A 24,727-nucleotide genomic window follows, 5' to 3' on the forward strand; every position below is an offset into this window, starting at 1 on the left:
AAATGGAAAGATGTTTTCAAAAGGTGCTAAGATCCTAATAGGGATTTTAAAAGATTTCATATACACTGAGAAAATGCATAAATTTAGGGAGATAAAGTAGTGGCAAATGTACTTTGGAAGAAAAGCTCCCTGGGGTAAGACTCTCATGGACTGACTCAGGACCTTCCATAATTAGAATTGTTGGGACTTTGAAATTATGACCATTATCTAATAGAACTTGAGTTAATATCCACTGCTCTGGAAGAACTCTTGAATCTGCTTGTTTCTGTATTTTGGAATCTGTTTGTGTTGCTGTGTTTAGATAAATGCAGCTATTTGAACTGTCAGAGAATATGGGTAAAACTTTCAAAGGCACCAGTCACTCAGGAGCCCAAATCCCATTTTCAAATGAGACTTAGGGTCCTAAGTGTCTAAGTCTCTTCTGAAAATGGGACTTGGGCTCCTAAGTCAATTTGGTGCTTTTGAAAGTTTTATTTTAAGTGTTGTTGTTATATATAAAATATTACACACAGAAAGATTACACTAAAATAACTTTAAGGCTGCAAACTCAAGCATTCAGAAATGAGGAAATGCCAGAAGCAAGGCTGCCTGTGCCTATTTAATTTGGGGCCCCTTGGCCCTGTGTTATGATACAGTTTTTAATTACATGACCACATTCTATTTTTTCCACATATAATCGCTCCCTTTCCCCACACCCAGTCTCTGTCTCCTTGCCTAGCCAGTCCCAGTTTCCCCCTGTCAGCTCCTCATCCAATATGTCTCTACCTCCTTACCACCCCTATCCTGCTAGTCCCCAGTCTCCCTCCATGGGCTTCTCGTCTCCATCTGGCTCACTCTCTACCTTACCCCCCACCCTTGTCCCTGGTCCTGGTCTCTTTCCCCATCCCAGTTCTCCAGCCACATCCCAGCTCCTTGTCAGAGCTGTCTCCCAGCCCTTTGGCCCCGTCCTGCCACACTAGTTCATAGTTCAGGCCTCTTTGCCAACCAGTTCCAGCCATGCCTCACACACTAACCCAACTCCCACTCCTACCCTTCCCAGGCACAGTGTTTCTATCCCCCTCCAATCCCAGTCTTCTCTGACTCCTTGCCCCAGTCTACTCCTTTCCCTTTTGTCCCCGTTGTATTTGAATCAGATGGCTTACTCCTCCATTGTGCATGGGCTCAGCAGAAGGGACATAGAGAGCACTAGAGTGACAGGCTCCCTGCTATCAGTTTGGTGTATCTGATTCTAAGGTTACAGCCAGTATCCAGTATACAAATGAGTATAATATGTTAAAAGTCCAAAATCACAGAGGAGTAAAAAGGAAACACCCTCACTTCAAAACTCTCCAGTGTTTGTCTAAGAAGTATCTTTCATGGACATGACCGATTGGGCATGAAAGGATTCAAAATAAATGAATAGCCGCTAAACTGCTTCTGATCTCAGTTCATATTGTCTTGCTGACAGACCATGCATGTGAACTAGAGGAGTTGACAGATAATAGTGGAACCAGCATTGAACCTGAGAAAATTGAAGAGGCACAGCAGGAATATATATGGACAAAAAACAGCCTCAGACTAGATCCCAGAGTCAGGAAGGCACAACAGAAGTAGAGTGGATACCTAGGGGAGAGGGCAAATGTTAAAATTAAGGGTATTGCCACAAATGTGGAGTGCCTCCAACAGAATGGGTGCACAAGGTTTCAGGATGTATTTAGGTATTAGCAGACTAACAGAAGTATGAAATGAGAATATTGCTGATATAAATTACCACAGGTCCTGAATGCCCGTGCTATCCATAATAGGTGATATCTTCATTCAGAGGTACTTAAACCCCGATTAAATAGTTGAAACACCTGTAGAAAGCAAGATCAAATTATTCTTCTGGGGACAAACATTACATACTTTCATTAAGCTTCAATGACATATCCTGCCAGAATGTATCCTGTGTTTGTTTTTTTACCATATATGTCTTCAAAGCAGAAGATGGAAGAGATGATCATGTTAGTGCAGTAGATAAACAATGAAAACAACAAAAATAAATAACAAAGTTCTAGACAATTCCATTTACTGGCCTAGCTATAAATAAAACAAAAAGGCAAGCTTTCTAGAATGATGCTGACTGACTGACAGGAGACTGTGATTCCTGAAAGCTAAGTTTTAAAACTGTGGGCTAAATCATCAGCTGGTGTAAATTGGTGTAGTTCCACTGAAGTAAATGGAGCTATGCCTATTTACACCAGCTCTGGATCTGGCCCTGTGTTTTTATTTAGTCCAGTAAAAAGGATTACCTAGGGAACTAAGAGGCTCAGGGATTGGTAATGGTATTGCACTGGCGATCAACACATAAATGGAGGATACCGGTAAATTGATAAGAGATCAGATGAAAGCAAGATACCCCAGGAAAAGATTTGAGAGAGACAGTCAGAAATGTGAGATAGAGTGGTAGAGTTTGGAGTTACACAAACATTTGCAAGTTATCTGCAGAGAGGGGAGATAAAACCCCAGAAGCAGACGAGACTGTCTGGAAAGAGTATGAAAGAAGAGATTGAGGACAGAACCCTGAAGTTGGAGAGGGAGATAGGGCTATGAATTTTTTTTCCAGATTATGAGTTACAAGAATATGCTTTCAGGTTATTGATGAAGTGATGGTGAAGACACAGTAACTGAGGTAGGAGAACCAGGAGAGCTCATCTGTTAGAGAACAGGAAGGCTGGTTTTGTGGTTAAAGCAGTGGGCTGGGACTCAGGAGATCAGCATTTAATTCCCAGCTATACCCTAGACTTCCGGTGTGACTGTGGGCAAGTCATCTTAATCTCTCTGAGCCTCAGTTACCCATCTGCAAAATGGGGATAATACCACTTCCTTACTCTCCCCTTGTTTGTCTTGCCTGTTTGGTTTATAAACTCTTTGAGGCAGGGATTGCGTCTCACTATGTCAGGGGTCGGCAACCTTTCAGAAGTGGTGTGCCGAGTCTTCATTTAGTCACTCTAATTTAAGGTTTTGTGCGCCAGTAATACTTTTTAATGTTTTTAGAAGGTCTCTTTCTATAAGTCTGTAATATATAACTAAACTTTTGTTGTATGTAAAGTAAATAAGGTTTTTAAAATGTTTAAGAAGTTTCATTTAAAATTCAATTAAAATGCAGAGCCCCCTGGACTGGAGGCCACTGTGAGTGCCACTGAAAATCAGCTTGTGCGCCGCCTTCGGCACCCATGCCATAGGTTGCCTACCCCTGCACTATGTGTTTGTACACTGCCTTGCACAATGGGGCCCTGATCTTGGCTGGAACCTTTAGGAATTTAATAATAAATAAGATACGTGCAGAAGCTGGCAGGAAATGATGATCAGTAGTATTAAAGGCAGAAGACCAAACAAAAGAATAAAAATAGAGAAGTGCCCCTCTGACTTTGCTAGGACATTGAGGAGGACAAGAGGTAGACTGGAAGGAAAGATGGAGGAAAGGAAATCTAGGTGGTGGAAATGACAGTATGTTCCAGGGAGCAGAGATAGAAGGTGGTAGCTAAAGAAGCATGTCAAGTAGAGAGAAATCTTGCTGGATAGTGGACACAAGAATATGTTTGTAGGTTGGTGGAAAGGATCCGGGGGAGAGAGTGGTTAAAGCTAAAAGAGGAAAGGGATGAGAAAAAGTGAGAGACGGCAAGAAGGAGGAGGAAGCAGGAGGAGATGAGGTTCAAGAGTTAGAAGAAGATTGCAGGGGGATATTAAAGAGTGCGAGGAGGTAGGAGGGATAGGTAAACACTTAACTTCATCCAGGAACGCCAGGAAGGTCCCGCCCCCCAAAATGGCATCCCCGAAATACCACCGATGACCTGGGCGCTGAAGATCCGGCCGCTGCGGTCGCCGCCCCGCAAATGTTAGTGCTCTAGGTGACCGCCTAGGTTGCCTAATGGGTTGCGCCAGTCCTGACTTCATCTCTGTGACTGTTAAGATGACTCCTATCCCCATCATTAAAAGGCACTACAAAAAGGAAGTGAATATACACAGTTCTGGGCTATTTGTTTATTTCATTCTCTCTCAGGGAGCTTACCTGGGGTTTGTTTTTGAGTAACTAAATATTTCATGGGTGCAAAACAACAACAACAAAAGGATACCTCTCAGATTGCCAAGGCTACAACTTTGGGCCACAGTTTGTAACAAAGACCTAAAATGAGTAACATAAAAAAAATCATTCAGGAAACTTAAAATACTGTGGGATTCACTATTGCCAATCCCAAGCGATCAAAAATCATGAGTCAGGCCCTAAAGATAACAAGTAACTTAAAATCTTAGATTTTAAAAAGGTAAACATTGTGGTCTTGTTATTTGCCTTTTTGTTTCTGAGCCTTTATAGTGCACTCATGTCACATTTCAGGGGCTCTCTCTGCAACCATGAGGACTAGAAACTCACTTATTTTTTTCAAAAGAAAGTTGTGATTCTGACATAATCACATATCACAGATACAAGACTTGTGATAAAATCACAAGAGCTGGCAATATAGCTCCCACTGCTGACTCTGCCTCACTCACCCACCCCTGCCAGTCACTCATGTGACTGAAGCCCATGACTTCAGCTGCCAGGATGCAGGATGCCGATGGTAACAACTTGAAACCTGCTGCTGGAGTAAAAGGAAGTAGAGAAGCGGAGTCCAGCAGGCTCATATCCAGGATCATTATTACTATGTATTCATCTGTATAACTTTAAACAGACAAATAACACAAGTCCATGCCCTACAGAGCTTACAATTTAAGAGCCAGATTCTGAGAGACTGGAGTCCATTCTCTGTTCTCCCTGCCCCCATACGTTGCTTCTCCAGCATACATGGGAGGGGAACACTCACTGCACAAGGGGGTCTGTGGGTGACATACAGCTGCCAAAATGACCTAATGGCACTGCATCGTAGACCCTGGTGTAGGAGATCGAGAGGAAGTGGCTGGACCACTTTGCACTGTGACTAGTTATAGCTGCTAGGAGGCTGTTGCTCTAATTTACAATGGCAGTTGAATTGGCCCATCCAGTCTGAGGGGTTAGGAGAAGGTTATACATCAAATTAAGCTAAGGTGTGAATTTAAAATAATATATTGTTATTATTTCCACTTAAGCCAATATAAGAGAGTCCCTTTTCCCCACCTTATAGGAGAAAAAGTATGGGCTGGTAGTTATGGCTTTTGCTTAAACTATGGGAGACAGAGGTTCAATTCCCTGCTCTGCCACAAAATTCCTACATGACCTTGGGCAAGTCACTTAGCCTCTATGCACCTCATCTCTCTCTCTGTAAAATGGGACTAATACTTCTTTACAGTGGGGCACAGCGAGGCTAAATACGTTAAAGATTTTGGCGCAGGTGGAGAGCGGCTGCTGAGAAGAGCTGTTTGCTGCAGTTTAGCTTGTGTCGCTCTGCACGGGGTTTCAGCTAAACTGGAAAAGCACAAGGCTCTTCTGGTGGGGCAAGAGCGTGCAGGTGCGGAGTCAGGCGGCGGGGCTCCGCGGGTCCCACTGCAGGGCTGTGGTGGGTAACACTCGCCCCTGTTGGGAGTCTGCGCCCCCTGCTGCCCGCCGGCCTGGCTGGCAAGGGAGGGGTTCCTGGGCCGTGGGCAGAGAGCAGGGGCCAGCTCCTGGGACACATCCCTTGTTGCACTGGGGAGGGGCAGCACCACCCACCCCTGCCTGGGCAGGAGGGGCGGGGCCGGGCTGCCCGCACCGGGATGTAGCGGGAGGGGCGGGGCTGCCCGTACCAGGATGTAGCGGGCGGGGCTGGGCTGCGCTGCCCGCATCGGGCTGCTGGGGGCGAGTCCGGCCCTGCAGGTGGAGGGGGAGGCTCCGCCCCCCGCGCAGGCGGCTCCGCTGAGCCCACGTAGCGCTGCCCGGCCCGGCGCGGCGCTGGAGGCGGGTCCGGGGCGCTCCGCTCCGCTCCGCTTGCCGCGCAGCCATGAGCTTCAATCGCACGGAGAGCGACTGGCAGGGGCTGGTGGGCGAGGTGAGGCGGCCTGGCCGGGGGGCCGGGCCGGGCGAGCGGCCGATGTTCCAGCGGGGCGGCGGCAGCGGCGAGGCCCCAGAGGGAGCAGCTGCCGGTGCCTGGCCTCGGCGCTGTGCTCCGCGGGGGGCTCCCGACCGGTGCCCGGGCGGGGGGGAAGGGAGCGAGCCCGCGGGCGTGGCAGGGGGGCACAGCCGGGAGCTCTGGGTAGGCCTGGACACGGGCCGGCGTCAGGCTTTGCTGGCTCCCGCCCCGGTGAGCCGAATGGTTCCGGCTGTTCCTGCACCGAGCTGAGCCGGTGCCTCAGGAATAGCCTGGGGTGCAGCAGGCGGAGGCAGCGCCGCGGGTGCAGCAGGCGGAGGCAGCGCCGCAGGTGCTGCAGTAACAGCTGGTGGAGCGGAGCCTGGGTGTTGCGCTATTCCTGATCCTAATGGGGTGTGTGCCGCCACGTGACAGCCAGCCCCTGGGCTGCTGATCCTTGGCCTTTGGTTTGCACCTTCCTTCCCAAAGCATTTCAAAGCTAGACACAGTCCAGTGTGGACCCAAAACACTGGAGTGACCATGTGTGGTAGGGTGACCAGACAGCAAGTGTGAAAAATCGGAACAGGGGTGGGGGGTAATAGGAGCCTATATAAGAAAAAGACCCAAAAATCGGGACTGTCACTATAAAATCGGGACATCTGGTCACCCTAATGTGTGGGCTGCCAGACTTGCAGCCACTCCTGTAGAATAAGGAATGTGTTCCTTTCAGTGACACTTCTTTTAAAAGTTTGTGATGACTTGGTTGGTGATAACTTCTCAAGGTGGGCGCTCTACTGGCACAGGAAGGAAAGCTCCATAATGTTTAAGTCATTTGGCTGGCTTGGGGATGTTACATGCCTCCTCACTCTTCAGTGTAACTGCTAGGCATCCTTCAGAAGTTTATACAATGTGAAACTTCATGGTGCACTGCCTCCCATCCAGTGTGTGTCGCATGTTAAATATTGGCACTGGATAGCACAGCTGTAAATGACATTGTCACAATTTGCTTTGGGCCCAAACTTTAAATTTGTTTTTCCTTGCATGAACCAACTTCCTGATTACTACCGAAAGGCAGTTCATACTTAGGTACCGATCCTGCAATTGCCAGTCAAAGAATCACAGGGGTTCACCTGTGCACAGATTGAATTGCAGCACTGGGGCCCTAGGCCTTAAATTGCTTTAAGCTTTTAGCTAGTGTCAACAGAAAACAAAGGTTGAGAGCTGATTGCACTTGAACATAAGCATGCTGTGGTAGCCAATAGTATGTATACACAGCTTTGTTCATGTTTGAGACAAAATAGACTCTAGTTTTTGTTCTAATCTTATTTCAAATGCGAGGCTTTAGACATCAACTTTAGAAGAATTGGGCACTTAAGTTGTGCAAAACAATCTTTACGGTAGACAAAGATTTGGGCCTGTAGCCTCAATTGGTAGAAGTAACAATTCAGTATTAAATTAGAAATATTATTTCTGTTTTACATGGGCCTTATACAAACCTCTGAACTATATACACTTTAAAAAAAAAATAGTAACAGGCTGTTAACAATTGGTAACACATGCACAAACCCAAATTAGCAGGCAACCACATAAAGAGACATCAACTTGAAATTCATTTAGTTTCCAGCAAGTGAGTTAAAAGTAGTATCAGGTAGTACACTGCCACTGTATTATGCCCACAACCTTTGCTGTGTTACAAGCACATTTTCCTGTTTACAAAAAACTCTTCTCTCTCCTGCTGCTGTTTGAAAGTTCCCAATCTTACAATATGATTCATGTGGGTGAACCCACTGATTTCACTTGGGCTCTGCATGCATAACATTGCAAGATTGTGGTCTAAGGCCCTAGTCCTGCAAGCAATACTCCAACACAGAGCCATGAAGCTGTGACAACTTCCAGTGACATCAGTGGGAATTTGTGTGAGCATGGGGGGTCTATGCTAATTCAGCTACTTCCAGGATTGGGGTCTGACTGTCAACACACACAATGCTGTGTCAAATACACAATAAGCTGAAAGACTGAAATATGCATTTTCTCTATTCTTTTGTTTTTTATACAATATGAAATGTCAGGACAGAATTTTTCTCATCAGTCTTTGAGGAACATGGGGGATGGGGACAAAGGGGTTTTTTAAATGATGGTGGAGGGAAACGTCCCTGGACTTCTTAAAAACACTCATGACTTTATTTTGCTCATCAGACCTCCAAAATATTTTAGCCTACAAACTCCAAGTTTGGGCTCTGATCCTGAAATTAAACCCATGTGGATGAGCCCTTGTGCCCATGCAGAGCCTCATTGATCAGACCAAGTTTAGGCTATGGTTAGGGCCCTACCAAATTCATAGCCATAAAAAATGCGTCATGGACTGTGAAATCTGGTCTTTTGTGTACTTTTTAACCTATACTATACAGATTTCACTGGAGAGACCAGCGTTTCTCAAACTCGGGGTTCCAACCCAAAAGGGAGCATGGTGGGGGAGGCACAAGGTGATTATAGAGGGGTCATGGTATTGCCACCCTTACTTCTGTGCTCCTTTCAGAGCTGGGCAGTTGGAGAGTGGCGGCTGCTAGCCGCGGCCCAGCTCTGAAGGCTGCAGCACAAAGTAAGGGTGGCACTACCATACCATGCCATCCTTACTGCTGTGTTGCTGCTGGAGTGGCGCTGCCTTCAGACTTGGAAGATCAAGATTCAGTTTGCAGTTCTATCACAGATTTCCTGTGAGCTGAGGCAATCACGTAAGCCTTGTGTTCACAAAAATTGCTCTGGTTTAACTAAAAGGAGTTTAAAAATCAGTTTAGTTAAATCAGTACAAAACCATGTGTGTAGTACTGTCTTAAATTGATTTAAACTTGGCTTATATTAGGTCAAATTGCAAAGGATGAATATAAACAAATAAGTATGTAGGGACAATATTAGAAAAGCCAAGGCACAAAATGAGAATGAAATAGCTAGAGATATAAAGAGTAACAAGAAAACATTTCTACAAATACATTAGAAGCAAGAGGAAGACCAAGGATAGGGCAGGTCCACTACTCAATGAAGAGGGGGTGGGGAACAATAACAGAAAATGTGGAAATGGCAGAAGTGTTAAATGACTTTTTTTTGTTTCAGTTTTCACCAAAAAGGTTAGTAGCAATAGGAGGTCTAACATAGTGAATGCCACTGAAAATGAGGTAGGATCAGAAGCTAAAATAGGGAAAGAGCAAGTTAAAAATTACTTAGACAAGTTAGATGTCTTCAAGTCACCAGGTCCTGATGAAATATATCCTAGAATACTCAAGGAGCTGACTGAGGAGATTTCTGAGCCATTAGCAATTATCTTTGAAAAGTCATGGAAGAGATTCCAGAGGACTGGAAAAGGGCAAATATAATGCCAATCTATAAAAAGAGGGATAAGGACAACCTAGGGAATTACAGACCAGTGAGCCTGGAAAAATAATGGAGCAAATAATTAAGCAATCAGTTTGCAATCACCTAGAAGATAATAAGGTGATAAGTAACAGTCAGCTTTTTTTGGCATGGTAACAAGCCTGGTGGATGGAGGGGAAACAGTATACAGTATGTAGTATATCTTGACTTTAGTAAGGCTTTTGATACTGTCTTGCATGACCGTCTCATAAATAAACTATGGAAATACAATCTAGATGGAACTACTATAAGGGGGGTGTATAACTGGTTTGAAAACTGTCCCAAGAGAGTAGTTATCAGTGGTTCACAGTCAAGCTGGATGGGCATAATGAGGGGGGTCCCGAAAAAATCGGTTCTGGGTCTAGTTCTGTTCAGTATCTTCTTCAATGATTTAAATAATGGCATAGAGAATAGACTTATAAAGTTTGCAGACAATACCAATCTGGGAGGGAATGCATGTTCTTTGCAGCATAGGATTAAAATTCAAGATGATCAGGACAAACTGAAGAAATGGTCTGAAGTAAATAGGATTAAATTTAATAAGGACGAATGCTAAGTACTGCACTTGGGAAAGAATAATCAGTTGCACACATACAAAATCGGTAATGACTGCCTAGGAAGGAGTACTGCAGAAAGAGGTCTGAGGGTCATTGTGGATCAAAAGCTAAATATGAGTGAACTATGTAACACAAAAAAAGCAAACATCATTCTCGGATGTATTAGCAGGAGTGTTGTAAGCAAAATACGAGAAGTAATTCTTCTTCTCTGTGCTGATTAGACCTCATTAGAGTAGTGTGTCCAGTTCTGGGTGCCACGTTTCAGGAAAGATGTGGACAAATTGGAGAAAGTCCAGAGAAAAGTCTAGAAAACATGCCCTATAAGGGAAGATTGAAGAAATTGGGTTTCTTTAGTCTGGAGAAGAAAAAACTAACGAGGGACATAAGTTTTCAAATACATAAAATGTTGTTACGAGGAGGAGGGAGAAAAATTATTCTCCTTAACCTCTGAGGATAGGACAAGAAGCAATGGGCTTAAATTGCACCAAGGATGGTTTAGGTTGGACATTAGAAAAAAATTCCTAACTGTCGGGGTGGTTACTGCACTGGCTGCCACATTTCTTGGGCAGTACAGACAGCTGGATACTGGGGAAGCAAGAGGGGTGAAAGAGGTGAATACTGTATCTCTGCCCACTATGGTCCAGAACAGGAAAAAGGTATCCAATGGGTACCACAAGAAGGCTGAACGTGGGTAATAAGATCTGACACACAGACCGTAAATCCCTTAAGGGCCTGTCTACATTACCAAATATGCTCTTTGAATATGACTTTGAAAAATGAAATCAAATTAGATCAGTGGTCTCCAAAATTTTGATCGCGCACCCCATCAGTAAAAGTTTTTTGAGCACGCACCCCCTGCTCCTGTCCGAACTATCGAAACGCGGAGGAAAAAAAAAAAAGCTGCTCGGACTCCCGGCCGAACTGCTGAAGTGGGGGAGGGCGGAAAGCAGCACTGCTCTGGTGGCGTTCCTCTTGTGCACCCCACTTTGGAGATCACTGAATTACATGATGCTGACCTAGTTAAGTCAGTGTAGACCAGGACAAATAGTGTTCAGCAATTCAAGTAACTGTGACTAAACTCTGATCCATAGTGAGCCTATAGGACCCTGTCGCCTATAGGACCCCTGCCTCATGTACTTTATCGGCTGGAAAGTGTATAGCAGGGACTGGCAACCTTTGGCACGCAGCCTGTCATGGCAATCTGCTGTCAGGCTGGACCAGTTTGTTTACCTGCAGCGTCTGCAGGTTTGGCCGATTGCAGCTCCCACTGGCCATGGTTTGCCATTCCAGGCCAATGGGGGCTGTGGGAAGCGGTGTGTGGGCCAAGGGATGTGCTGGCTGCCGCTTCCTGCAGCCCCCATTGGCCTGGAAGGCAAACCATGGCCAGTGGGAGCTGCGATTGGCCGAAACGACAGACGTGGCAGGTAAACAAACCGTCCCAGCCTGCCAGGGTGCTTACCCTAGCGAGCCACGTACCAAAGGTTGCCAATCCCTGGTTTATAGTGAAGGAAGAAGGAACTGTAGGAAGAAAAAGGATTGTCTAATGGGTAAAGCAATTGACTGAAACCCAGAAAAACTTTTTTCTATCTTTGGCTTTGTCACAGACTTCGTATGTGATGCTGGGAAAGTCACTTAAACCAGAATTGTCACAGGTAGCCACTAATTGAGTTCCTCAGACCTAACTAGATACCTAAAGCCTAATTTTAAGGTGTGCTGAGCACTCAACGTTGCAACTGAAGTCAGTGGGAGAAGTCAGTGCTGACCTGTGAAAAGTCAGCCCCGTGGCAACTCGAAGGTTACTCCATCATTAAGATACCCAAAATCAATGGATATTTTTAGAAATTTTGGCATTAATCTTTCAGTCCCGCAGTTCCCCATATCTGAAATACCTCATGGAGGAGGGGGTTGTGAAGATAAAGGCATTAATATTTGAGGGAGTGAAACATTAGTGATCTGGATTTCTTGTCCAAAAGATTTGATTGCATAGTTTCAGCTCTCAAGAATGGAAATAGCAGTGGAAGAAAAGTTTCAAGATCTTTGTATAGTACCATTGAGTTCCTACCAAAAATTAGGAGTTGCACTTATTCCAGAGTGTTGAGAATACGTAGAATGCAGTCCACAGTGATTCATAAGCTGAGGTTAGAGATGTTTTCATTACTCTTGCTCTCTGCGAGTTGGTGATTTGTTTGATATGGAAATAATGGCAAGAAGGGAAATACCAAGGTATAAGCCAGTCATTTATACAAATGTGATATAGACACGTTTCTAAACTATTTTGTGATATGAACTTGTCATACATTTTTGTAAAAGTCTAAAACCTTGACCGTGTCCCAGCTTCATCGGATTATTAGACCATGTCTGTACAGTAGCTGATGAGATCTAACCAGATTTGTCACTAAAAATAGCAATGGACAAATAGTAAGTGTTTGATGTAGAGAGGGTCACCTTGGCACAATTCCACTCTCCTGTAATATCAGTCTCTTACTCGGTTTCACTAAAGAAGTTATCAGGTAGTAAAGCAGTTCAGGCAATATAGTAGTTTGTCATATATATTCCTTTTAATTATGATGATCTGCCTTGTAGCAATTATCATTTGCTTTATTGCAGATAACAGTTAATTGGTAGATAAAAGTCACTAGGCAAATAAGGAAAGCTGTACTCTTTAGCCTTTTAGATTGAAGGTTCGCAGTCAGGTTCATGGGTAACTTCTTGTTTTGTTGTTTTTAGCTGACATTGAAAAGGAAGCTTTCTTGGATTTTAAAAAAACAATGTAATATAACCATTCAGAAGAGATGAGATTTTGGGGGTGGGGGGTGGTATAAAATATTTCACTGTGTCTGCACTACATTACAGAATTCATTTTATTCATATCTCACAGATTTTGTGGCATACTGTACGTAACTTTTTTCTTCCACTTGAGAAGAGGAAACCTCTGGCATTCATGTAAACAGAAACAGCTATTGGATATTTTTTCTACAGACCTCACTTAAAAATCACCTTTCTTGCTTTGTTCAAAACAGAATATTCAAGTCTGTGTTGTGTTCTCTTTTAATTGGCACCACACTGGTTCTGCTGGTCTCATTTGTTCAGATATGCAGATTTAAACAGGGCACCATTATTTCCTTAAATACACTCCTCTTTTGGTGTTCAGTTGGCCTCATTCGCTTTATGGCCATTATTAATTCCTTTTTCCATTGGTAAAAAGCATATGCATTTCATAGTGTCTGGCATGCGTACTTTGAATTCTGTCTTGATATAATTTGTTTTTCACCTTATAACGAATAGATTAGAATTGGGAACATAGTTTTGGAGAATCATCAAACTTAGCAGAATAGGCTATTACTGTAGATTTTTTTTCTTTTGACATCATTAAGTCCACAGAAGCAAATCTCCTATTATTTTTTAAATCCATTTAGAAGGTAAAAATGCCCACATAGAAATATCAGGCCGCCTTCTGATGTATGGCTCTTCATCAGTATATAAGTCACTAAGTCAGAGCACAATTCACTGTATGTGTGGAGGAGATTGTGATACCTTTTCATTTGGACCCTGAACACAGCTGTCACCATCTGTTCATGGCTCAGTCACTGACTGCCAGCCTAATTGATTAGGGAAAATTACCTACTCTCCATAAAAGGTGACATGTTCTTTCATGCTCTGAATATACTCTTAATGGAGGCCTGACATGGATGGCAGGATCTATTTTTGTTGAGCATTTGATCTATATTTACTGGTTGAAAGCCTGCATTTGTATTGCAGTATAGTTACAGGCTACCATGTAGCTCTTGTAACTAACAAATCTTTCTTTGTAATTCCATGTTATGGTCTGAAGGCCTGAATCTTAACGCTGGTTCTACCCAGCCGGTAATAGTGGTGCTTGGAGGTAGTTGCTCATTGTGAACATCTGATATGAGGTGCTCAATTGCTGCTCCCTTCTCATTATACATATTGCATAACCAGTTCTATGATCCACATCAGGCTGACTGCATGTGCCAGTCCCCTTGTTCCTGGTCAATAAATGAGCATGGGGACTTTTTTTACAAGGAATTTTGGTTTGCTTTCACTTTTATATGTATTAATTTACCTGTCCAATTGCCATTTCTGGTAGCTAGTAATTATTTGGGGAAGGAATCTGTGGGGCTTACGTATATGAGAACATCTGAATAAAGGAAAGGGGGCTCTTCAAAGAAGAATCCTTCATAAAGGAAAAGGTTTGAAATTCAAGTGATTTATCAGCAAGACAGTTGGAGGCAGACTTTTATAGTTAACTTTGAAAGGCCCTTTACAGATCATTCTCAGGTCTCATATTTAGTATTGTTTTAATCCCTTCTATTTATCTTTTTTCTTTATTAGGGATATGTTATACCATATATGAAAACATTTCTGTTAGTAGGATGGTTTTCTATTCCAACAGCTTTATTCACCTGAAGTCATAACTTTTGGCTTGTGATGTTACTTCCAAGTAGCAATTCAGAATTGTTTGCTGAAATTTAGACTTGTTTTTGCTGTCATTAGAGTAACTCTGACAGCATTACGTTTTAGATTCTGGATGCCTTTCTGGGTTTTTACCAGGGATTTGCCACTTTCAAGGTGTCAGTAAGGACACAAGTAGAGAGGTACAGTTGCTTGAGGCTTATGCTAAGGCATCATAATCCAGAACACTTATGGCAGTGTTTCAGCTTCTTTGCTGCCAGGAATAAAATTAACCCAAGGTGGAAGTGTCCTCTCCAGGAGCTCAAATCCTTCTTGGAATTGCTTTTCATTTCCCTTTTGGTTTTGCAACTAAGCATTTACCATTTTTGGAAGACATTAGCTGTACTAACGTATCAGACAGTCCCCCAACCTTTTCCTTACTCATTTTAAATTGAAGTTAAGTAAGTCAATTCCAGGCAAGTAGTATATATTAGTAATGATTTTTGTCCTGAAGAACTACACTGACTTGAACAGTATGGAAGTGCTGATGCTGTTGCTTTGTATAAAAACCCATAATGACAAAGTATTCTTGTCAGAGTATATAATGAAACTATAAATTGTTTTCATGAATGCTATGATGTTTGGTCTCTTACAGGGCAAATTCGAAATGTATTTAGTACCATATCTCATATGTGAATAACATCAAGTTGTACAGTATGTGCAGTAGAAATATAGCACTTCTTCACAGACATCCTCTCCTGTGTTTGGTGAGAGAGTCTGACTGCACATTGTAAAAACTGAAGTAAGTTGTCTAAACTAGTGGTTCTCAAACTAGGGTTGCCACTTGTTCAGGAAAAGCCCCTGGCAGGCCAGGCCGTTTTGTTTACCTGCAGTGTCCACAGGTTCGGCCGATCGCAGTTCCCAGTGGCCGCGGTTTGCCGCTCCAGACCAATGGGGGCGGCGGGAAGTGGCGGCCATTACGTTCCTCAGCCCGCCCGCTTCCTGCAGCTCCCATTGGACTGGAGCGGCGAACCGCGGCCACTGAGAGCTGTGATTGGCCGAACCTGCAGACGCGGCAGGTAAACAAACCGGCCTGGCCCGCCAGGGGCTTTCCCTGAACAAGCGGTGGCCCTAGTTTGAGAACCACTGGTCTAAACACTTTTTGAGAATTAAAATTCAGATATGGCAGAAAAGCATGATAAATGTATATATAAAATATACATACGTTTTCTCCAACTTTTTCTCTTAAAATCAGGGGCTCAAGGGAAGGTGGTAGCATGGGGTAGACTAGTACATAACTTTAATGGCCTGTACGCCGGTGCTAGGAGCCTGGATAGTAACGAACAAGAGGAATTGGAATTGCTCATTTATGAGCATAAATTTGATCTAGCTGGTATTACAGAAACCAGGTTTGATTATTCCCATGATAGGAATGTTAAAATCAATTGTTAAAACCTATTTAGGTAGGATCAAGCGGGGGAAAGGGGAGGGGAGTGGCACTCTGCCAAAAATGGCATTACCTGTTTCTAAGTCCCTGATAACTCAAAAGAAAATGATTCTGCATGCTTACGGATCAATGTCCAAACAGATAAAGCATAAGATGGGGTATTACTTGGTGTCTGCTACAGATATCCAAATCACATTAGGGAGCAGAATGACCAGCATGTATCAGCCCTTATGCATGTATCTATTGTGTGTAGGGCGGAAAAAGTGTGATTATGGAGAACTTCAGTTTAGGTGATACATGCGTGAGATCTCATAGTGCCAGTACTAAAACATGCTTGGAATTTCTAAATATTATGGATGACAATTTCCTAACTCAAAAAGTGTTGCAACCGATACCGGGGAATTCTATATTAGACCTAGTCTTGACAGATAGATAGAGGAACTGATTACAGAACTAAAAATTAATGGTAATTTACATAATGCTGATTGGGAATTTTTTAGGAACATTTTACTATATGCCCCAAAAGCCACAATCAAGGTTAAGCTGTGGAATTACCTGGCTGCTTCTGTGGATGGTGTGTAGGGGGAAAATGGCCAGGACACTCTGTGACTTGAAACTGCTGGAATAATTTGGCCCTAAGAGTTGATTTTAGGATTCTCTTGTCCAGCAAATACTTTCCCAGTTATTCTAGTATATTAAAGTCTTTAGTTTTAACCTAGAAAGATGCATACGCAAACCTCTAAACCCTTACAGATAAATTGCTCTTAAAATATTTTCTTAAAGAATGCAAACTTAGTTTTCTCAGTTCAGCACGGTCTTGTGAATTAATGCTTTGTCCAATTACTTTCCCTTTTCTGTCTTGCAGTATCTCGTATGTAAAAGAAAGCTAGAAAGTAAAAAAGAAGCATTGCTGATACTTTCCAAGGAACTGGACACATGTCAACAGGAGAGAGACCAGTACAAGCTTATGGCCAATCAGCTGCGGGAACGACACCAGTCACTGAAAAAGAAATACCGGGAGCTGATTGTATGTTACCTTTATGAACATTGTAGTGATTTGGGCAAGAATGAACCTGAATTTAAAAAGTGTTTTCCTTTCGTGAATGCAGAGTGTGCTGTAAAATTGTTTGCTATCCTACTTCCAGATGGTATAATCCCAGTTCCACCATTATTTATTTGTTAAGCACTGATGTAGTTGGTGCTATAAAAGTAGGCTTAGCAGGATTCAATTTAAATCGACAGATGTTGGTAAATGTTGGTTTCAGCTGCCACTCTGAAACCGATGATGGTAACAGTCGCTGTAAGTTCAACCTCCCCTCTGCACCTTGTGCCTGCAGGGATTGGTGTCACTGGCCCTGTGGCAGCAGAGAGCCCCCTGCAGCCCTGTTGTCAAAGGAGTGAGTGAGTCGGTGGGTGGAGCCGTGACAATGGGCCGGTAACACTGGATCTCCGCAGATGCAAGGTGTGAGGAAGACGTTGGTCCTGGCGGGCCGAGCAGAGACCTTTGGCAAGAGCTGTAAGGAGAAGGACAAGCCTATGGCTGTGAGAGAGGCCACCTCACTGCTGAATGGCTCTTGCCCAGGGACGGAGCCATTCAGCATGGGGTGGTCTCCCTTCTCCCCCACATTGAGTGGCTAATCGTCCTCCTGGTAGCCCTGCCCGGGGATCTGTGCTCTGCCAAGCCAGGACTGCAGCCTCCTCCGCACCTGGCACCCAGTGTCTTGGGCCCCTCGACAGCACAGAGAGCATCCTGCAGCTCTGCAGTCAGCAGAGGAACCCCTCTGTAGCCCTGCTGTCAGTGCTGCCCTAACCTGTTCCCCTTAATTTCCTGCAACTGTAAAAATAGTTAATTGAAGAAAATTAATTAATTGATGGGAAAAAAAATTAAATTCTGCCAAGACTGTATATAAGGCACAAACAAAGACTGTTCCAATCCCAAGGAGATTAGTCTAAAAGTCAGGCTACCATTTAAAAACTGACTGTGGTGTTATGCCATGGTAACGTCATGTACTGTTATGGAGAACAATGCAACACAAATGTATGATGGGCTGTTTTTAGCAATGTAAATCAATCTTAACTTTCCAGTTCCAAGAATCTTCTGAAGTTAACATGAAGTGTTTTTAATCGAACTGCAACTTTTTAAAACCTAATTTTTGAAAACTGTTGGTTCAGATACATTCTGGTGTTTTAAAGTCTCAGAGCTGCAAAGATTATATGGTTACCGATTTCAGAAATAAGCTGCTGATAAAATGCATCTCTTTATTTGTAGGATGGGGATCCCTCTCTTCCTCCTGAAAAAAGGAAACAGGTGGGCTTTTTCTGCTTTAGTTGGCATCATACATAAACTATTTTGTGAGAATTCAAACTCTTAAAATTATATTGATATCAATAAAACAAAATCTGATACTCAAGTGGACATTCCAATTCACATTGGAAGACCATGAAGTTTTCAGTGACTCATGCTTTCTTTTAAACTTGTTAACTCCTGAAATATCTGAGCTATCATTAATAAACAGAGCAAATGGTTATGCCTATCATTTTATCTAAACTGAAAAAAACAAAGGTAATGAGAGTTGAGATTGCCCTCTTCATTTGTTTCTTGTAGTTGAGTCCTAAAACAAGTGAACAATGGGGGCATCATGGTGTCAAAGGGAGCTTAGGAATGTGTTGAGTGTATACCAGTTATTTACACTGTGTTTAGGTGCTCTTTCCAATTGCATGCTCTCCTGGTTTTGGAAGGGTTTCAGTGGGGAGCTATATTAATTGCTTATACTTATTTTAGGCTAGAGGTTCAGATACCATGCTCAACAGAGTACTTGTTGGTATGTAGAGAGTTGTCAGTTGCACGAGGATAGATCTTGGTTTCTACTGAGAAATACAAGAAATGGGAGGGTGTGTTGAAATGAAGAACAAAAATAACCATTGTATTCTCAAAAAGGGCAAAACATCTATTGCACTAAAGCCAGGTGAAAATACATGAATATTTTCCTGTTGTTGTCTTTGAATGTAGGCACTTTTTTTTTGCCCCTGGGATATTATGTGAGTACAGATAGGAGGGAAGGTGGTCTGGGTGAGCCCAAATGAAAGGTGTCCATGAAACAGTCTCTCTAAGGTGTAGCCCACACTATTGAGAGTTTGAGAATCCTCATTTTAGTCAGTCATCAGTCCCTCTTGGTGCCTAACATTCATATTAACAGCTTTTCCTTCTCCGTATCTACCATATTTTAAAAAACCTAAATTCATATCCCTTCTAAACTCTAGAGAGGTGAAATCCCAATCCATATCCCCAAATGTTCAAAAATCAACTCAGGCCTCAAAAAGTCATGAGATTGGCTTAGAAATCCTGACTTTTAAAAATAACAAATTATGGGTTCCTTTTTGTTTTGAGTCTCTAAGCGTCACTCAGGTCAAATTTTCTAGTTTTTTTTTCTGCAACCTACAGAACTTAAAACATCCTTTTAAATTTTTTAAATGGTAACTGAGATGTTCATAGAACCACTTGACTCCAGGTGCTGCCGTTTTAGGAAAAAACACCAAATATGTTGAGACTTGTGATGAACTCATAAGTTTTGGCAACATTGCACAATACTTCCCTTCAAAATGGTCTACAGAAAAGTAAGAAGACTGCTGAAAATAATGTATTCAGGAAGGTTAGAAAACAGCGCTTAGAAGGAAGTACATTTTAAGGGTTAAGATTTAAATGTACTATAGATACTGCCTGTGTGCACTGGAGTGAATTAAAACCACATGTCAACTTTTATTCTGAGTTTACTGGCTCTGTTCTGTTAGTGACACCTGTTGAGCTGCCATTCCACATATGCATGTCAGCGTATGGAAGGGCCACCCCTCCACGTTTACCTCCTCCTTTAAGTTTAGATTAGAGGGCAGAGAGGGGAGCTGGCTCCTCTGTCTCAGATCTGGTTGGCCAGAGGACTGGGTCAGAATCCCACTCCTGCCTTCCCGTTGCCAGGCTGCTTCCCATTAGAGAAGGAAAATGCCACTCCACAAATGGAGCTTAGCTCTGCCTCACTGTGGACGGGATTGGTTGGCTATAGGCTACTTGGGTGGCAGAGGGGTGTTGCTGGGATGAGGCTGGGTTTGGGAGCAAGCAGCTGCTGTTGCTGCAGGGAGTAGGTCTAAACACAGCCTTAACCCAGAGCTGGGATATTGGCCCACAGAGCAGGCTAAGGCACTCCCATAGCCAGGCTGGAGGAGTAGGTGAAACCCAGCGGAGGAAGCCCTGACAAGCATGGAGACCACTGGGCTGGACACTACAATTTAGCAGCATCCAAGATTCACAACTTGGAGCTCACAGCACACCCAAACATAAGTGATCAGTGCAGGGGACAGGAGATGCCCTCTTTTGGGGCTAAGGGACTCTGACTGACTAACGAAACACTTGGAGGAGAGGAAAGTGATTAGGAACAGTCAACATGGATTCACCAAGGGCAAGTCATGCCTGACCAACCTGATTGCCTTATATAATGAGATAACTGGCTCTGTAGATGTGGGGAAAGTGATGGACGTGATATACCTTGACTTTAGCAAAGCTTTTGATATGGACTCCCACAGTATTCTTGCCAGCAAGTTAAAGTAGTATGGATTGGATGAATGGACTGTAAGGTGGCTAGAAAGCTGGCTAAATAATCGGGCTCAATGGGTAGTGATCAATGGCTTGATGTCTAGTTGGCAGCCAGTATCAAGCAGAGTACCCCAGTGGTTGGTCCTGGGGCTGGTTTTGTTCAACATGTTCATTAATGATCTGGATGATGGGATGGATTGCACCCTCAATAAGTTCGTGGATGACACTAAGCTGCAGGGAGAGGTAGATACGCTGGAGCATAGGGATAAGGTTCAGTGACCTAGACAAATTGGAGGATTGGACCAAAAGAAATCTGATGAGGTTCAACAAGGACAACTGCAGAGACTTTAGGATGGAAGAATCCCATGCACCGCTACAGGCTGGGGACCGACTGGCTAAGTGGAAGTTCTGCAGAAAAGGACCCGGGGATTACAGTGGACGAGAAGCTGGATATGAGTCAACAGTGTGCCCTTGTTGCCAAGAAGGCTAATGGCATATTGGGCTGCATTAGTAGGAGCATTGCCAACAGATTGAGGGAAGTGATTATTCCCCTCTATTTGGCGCTGGTGAGGCCACATCTGGAGTATTGCATCCAGATTTGGGCCCCCCACTACAGAAAGGATGTGGACAAATTGAAGAGAGTCCAGCGGAGGGCAACAAAAATGATTAGGGGACTGGGGCACATGACTTATGAAGAGAGGCTGAAGGACCTGGACTTACTTAGTCTGCAGAAGAGAAGAGTGAGGAGGGATTTGATAGCAGCCTTCAACTACCTGAAGGGGGGTTCCAAAGAGGATGGAAGTAGGCTATTCTCAGTGGTGGCAGATGACAGAACAAGGAGCAATGGTCTCAAGTTGCATTGGCTGAGGTCTAGGTTGGAAATTAGAAAAAACTATTTCACTAGGAGGGTGGTGACCCACTAGAGTGGGTTACCTAGAAAGCTGGTAGAATCTCCGTTCTTAGAGGTTTTTAAGGCCTGGCTTGACAAAGCCTTAGCTGCAATAATTTAGCTGGGGTTGGTCCTGCTTTGACCAGGGAGTTGGACTAGATAACCTCCTGTGGTCTCTTCCAACCCTAAGCTGTGAGTCTGTTTCTTAACTGCTTACCTGTCCCCCTTCACCTGTCAGAATCCAGTTTAAAGGCTAACTCCATTCAGTTACTCTTGGTGGCTGTTTCTGACTATCAAGAATTAGTCAAAAAGCTGAGCAGTGTGTCTACAACCACTTGTCATCAGATTTGTGCTGGAAGTACTGCTGGCCTTTCGCTAAAGCGCTAAGAGCCATGAGTGAGAATCCTGAAAGATAACATCTTCAGAAAAGCAGCGTTTGGAGGTAAGCAATCATCCCTTATCTACCTCACGGATGTTCTGAGGATTGATTAATGTGATTTCCCTTTTGTTAAGGGGGTCTGAAGATGAAAAGCACTACTCATGTGCCAAGTACTAGTAATAAAATGAGACCTACCAGCTTTGTTCTGGTTTGTGGGTGAGTGACTCCCTTACTGTGAAGGGGCAGATGGAAAACTGCAAGATTGTTTGTCCTTGTAATGCTTCAGAGAACAGTATTGTATATTTCAAACTGCACCTGCTCAGACGAATCCTGCCTGCAGAGTGGAAGGACCCTAGTTTCTGCATATCTTTAGTCTTATAGAAACAGGGCATTCTGTGTGTTGTGAACGTGTAGGTTGAAAACTAGGATTTTTAGCAGTGTTGCAAGTCTTGTTCTGTAGGGTGACAGTGTTTTTGTTTTTCTCATAATGTAGTTTAAAAAGAAAAGGTGCTCTGAGAAGTTGAATCTAATAGTCATTTTCAAAATGTTTGGGATCTTTTGAGGCCCAACCCCTCACACTCCCTGTGCTTCTCTCCTTTCTCCGTTTCTTACTTCATTGGAATAGAGAACCCTTGCCCATGGATAAACTTTAATATCCTTGGAAAACACCCCAATGTTCATTAAAATAACACTCTCAAAAGGCTACAAAGATTTTGTTTTTCTGTTTTACCTTCTGCTTGAGGCAAAGTTGTTCATCTTGGATTCTGAAAGCAACTGAAATGACTCCCATAAAACAATCACATGAGAGGATTTTCTTGGGCAATATGGAGGCCTTTATTTAAGCAGAAAATAATCCTGTTTGGCTAGATCTGACAAAAATTTGACCCACTAGCACAGCGATCGGCAACCTTTGGCATGTGCCGGACCGCTTTGTTTACCAGCTGCGTCCACAGGTTCAGCCGATCACGGCTCCCACTGGCCACAGTTCACCACTCCAGGCCAATGGGGGCAGTGGGATGCGGCGGCCACCACATCCCTCGGCCCGCACCGCTTCCCGCAGTCCCCATTGTCCTGGGACGGCAAACCACAGCCAATGGGAGCCCCGATCGGCCGAACCTGTGGACGCAGCAGGTAAACAGCCCAGCCCGCCAGGATGCTTACCCTGACAGGCCACGTGCCAAAGGTTGCTGATACCTGCACTAGCAGCATGTGTTTGGGGTGTAGGTACAAAAATGCCCTTAATGAACACTCCCAGTGAGCAGTGCTTCTAGAAACTTGCTTATGAAAGCTTCTAGCAATCTTAAGGTTCTCTGTTATTGGTGAAGGAGTGGAAGTGAGCACTGGGAACAAGTGACATCTTAAAGGAGGCTACAATTGCTACCTACCTGTACTCTTGTTCTGCAGCCCTTCCCAACTGGGACAGATCTGGGTAACTGTTAATAGGTGCTCTGCTACAGAGGACCAGAGCTGACATGCAAAGAATTTCTTGGTTGACACACAAAAACCCACAATGGTTCTATAGCTGTAGTTTCTAAATTGATAAACCTAAATATAGCTCCTTGATGATGCATTTATTTCTATAAAGAGCTTTGCATGGGGGGGGGGGGAAATCCATGCTTCATATTTTTTAATCAGCCCTGTATTTACAAAAACACATCCCACATTTCTGAATTCCAGTCTTGAAAGTTATTAGAGGTGAGTAAAAGTGAGCAAGTCTTGGCAAAACATTGTCGGCCCCGGGTGATGTATTTCTGTGCTAGCATCCCTGTGACTGATCTCAGAGAGCCTGGATCCTCCTCCAGGGGTTCTGTATTTATTTATTTTATTAGGTCATCATTGGGGAGTTTTTTTTTCTGTCCGAAGAAATGTGTGACGTGTAGATGGTGCATTTTGTTTGCTACATCCATAGCTTCAAAACCATTTAGGGGGAAGACTGATGGTGAAAGGTTTAAGTTTAGTTTCTAATAAGATTGTCATGCTAACAGAGGTCATCACATTTTGTAACTTGCAGTGAACAGGGGCCTTTGCTAAGCAAAGCAAGTTTCTGTATTAACTACCTGTCAACATCATATGAAAGCATAGGAGGACAAATTGCAATTAAACTTGCTATTAGTCACAGCCCTAAAGTGTACCTGATGTTTCAACAGACTTTTATCCTGTCCTCCCTTGTTGAAGGTATGGGTGTGAGAAATGGGAATACTGTAAGATATTAACATAAAGATGAGCTACTTTTACACATTTGTATCTAAATATTTAAAGGTATATTTTTTCCGGATGTTTACCTTCCATTCCCCCACCACCTCTTTTAAAAAAAACAAAACCCTCTTTTTGGGCAGTGTCTAAAGGTAGGATTTTTTGAGTGCCATGTAAGATTTATGTGCCAGAGAATTGAGGTATATTAAAGGGGTGTTCCTATCCATTTTCATACAGTAGTGTGAAGGAGCATAACACTTATTCATGTGGCTAGACCTGAGAAACTGATAAAGGAATCTTATACAAGGACAGTGGATGATTCCAGAATGTATTTGAATAAGGATTTCCCCCCGTTATCTCTTGGTTACCTGTTCAAATACTGTTCAGGTCAGTAACAAATTTAATGAATGAAAATCATTGTTCCCTGGCAGCCATTCACTGGCCAGTATCATATTAGTTGATGATTTTTTTAGCAGTGACTTCAGTTGGTTAAGTTAACTTAAAATAAAGCCCTTATCCACTCTCATGCTCCTCTTGCTGCCCTCAAAAAGTTTTGAGTACTTAACTAAAAATGAGCAGTGTTTCTCAACAACTGGGTTGTGGACTGGCGCCAGTCCCTGAGATCTCCTTGGTGCAGTTTAGAAAAGCCGCATCAGGTTGAGGAAACACTATTATAGAGCATCTGCGGCTCCAAAATTTTCTCCCCTTCCACGTTTAATGAGAGCCTTGATGATGTCTTGGCAAAACCTTTGGAATCTGGTACAATTCAAAATGTGTGTAGTGCAGAACCTCTAAGCTGGGGGGAATGAATTCTCCAGCAATTACTCATTGGTGGCGGGGCTTATTTGTTTCAGTTTAACAGAAGTAAAATAGAAGCTTTGCAATAA

General features: G+C 43.4%; 1 protein-coding gene across 6 annotated transcripts in view; it reads left to right on the top strand.

Moving 5' to 3' along the window:
* Positions 1-24,727, top strand: part of CCDC149 (coiled-coil domain containing 149) — a 90,124-nt gene that overhangs the window by 23,640 nt on the left and 41,757 nt on the right. For 5 of the 6 annotated variants that reach the window (XM_039542087.1, XM_039542090.1, XM_039542089.1 and 2 more), the window contains exons 3-4: positions 16,663-16,824; positions 18,067-18,105. In XM_039542087.1, the coding sequence (XP_039398021.1) occupies positions 16,765-16,824; positions 18,067-18,105 (99 nt within the window). In that variant the 5' untranslated portion in view covers positions 16,663-16,764. Of the gene's footprint in view, positions 1-5,759; positions 5,958-16,662; positions 16,825-18,066; positions 18,106-24,727 lie in introns of those variants that run through there. The other variant, XM_039542086.1, reaches the window with a different exon arrangement.

Source organism: Mauremys reevesii, linkage group 5 (assembly GCF_016161935.1).
Source record: "Mauremys reevesii isolate NIE-2019 linkage group 5, ASM1616193v1, whole genome shotgun sequence".
NCBI lineage: Eukaryota > Metazoa > Chordata > Testudines > Geoemydidae > Mauremys > Mauremys reevesii.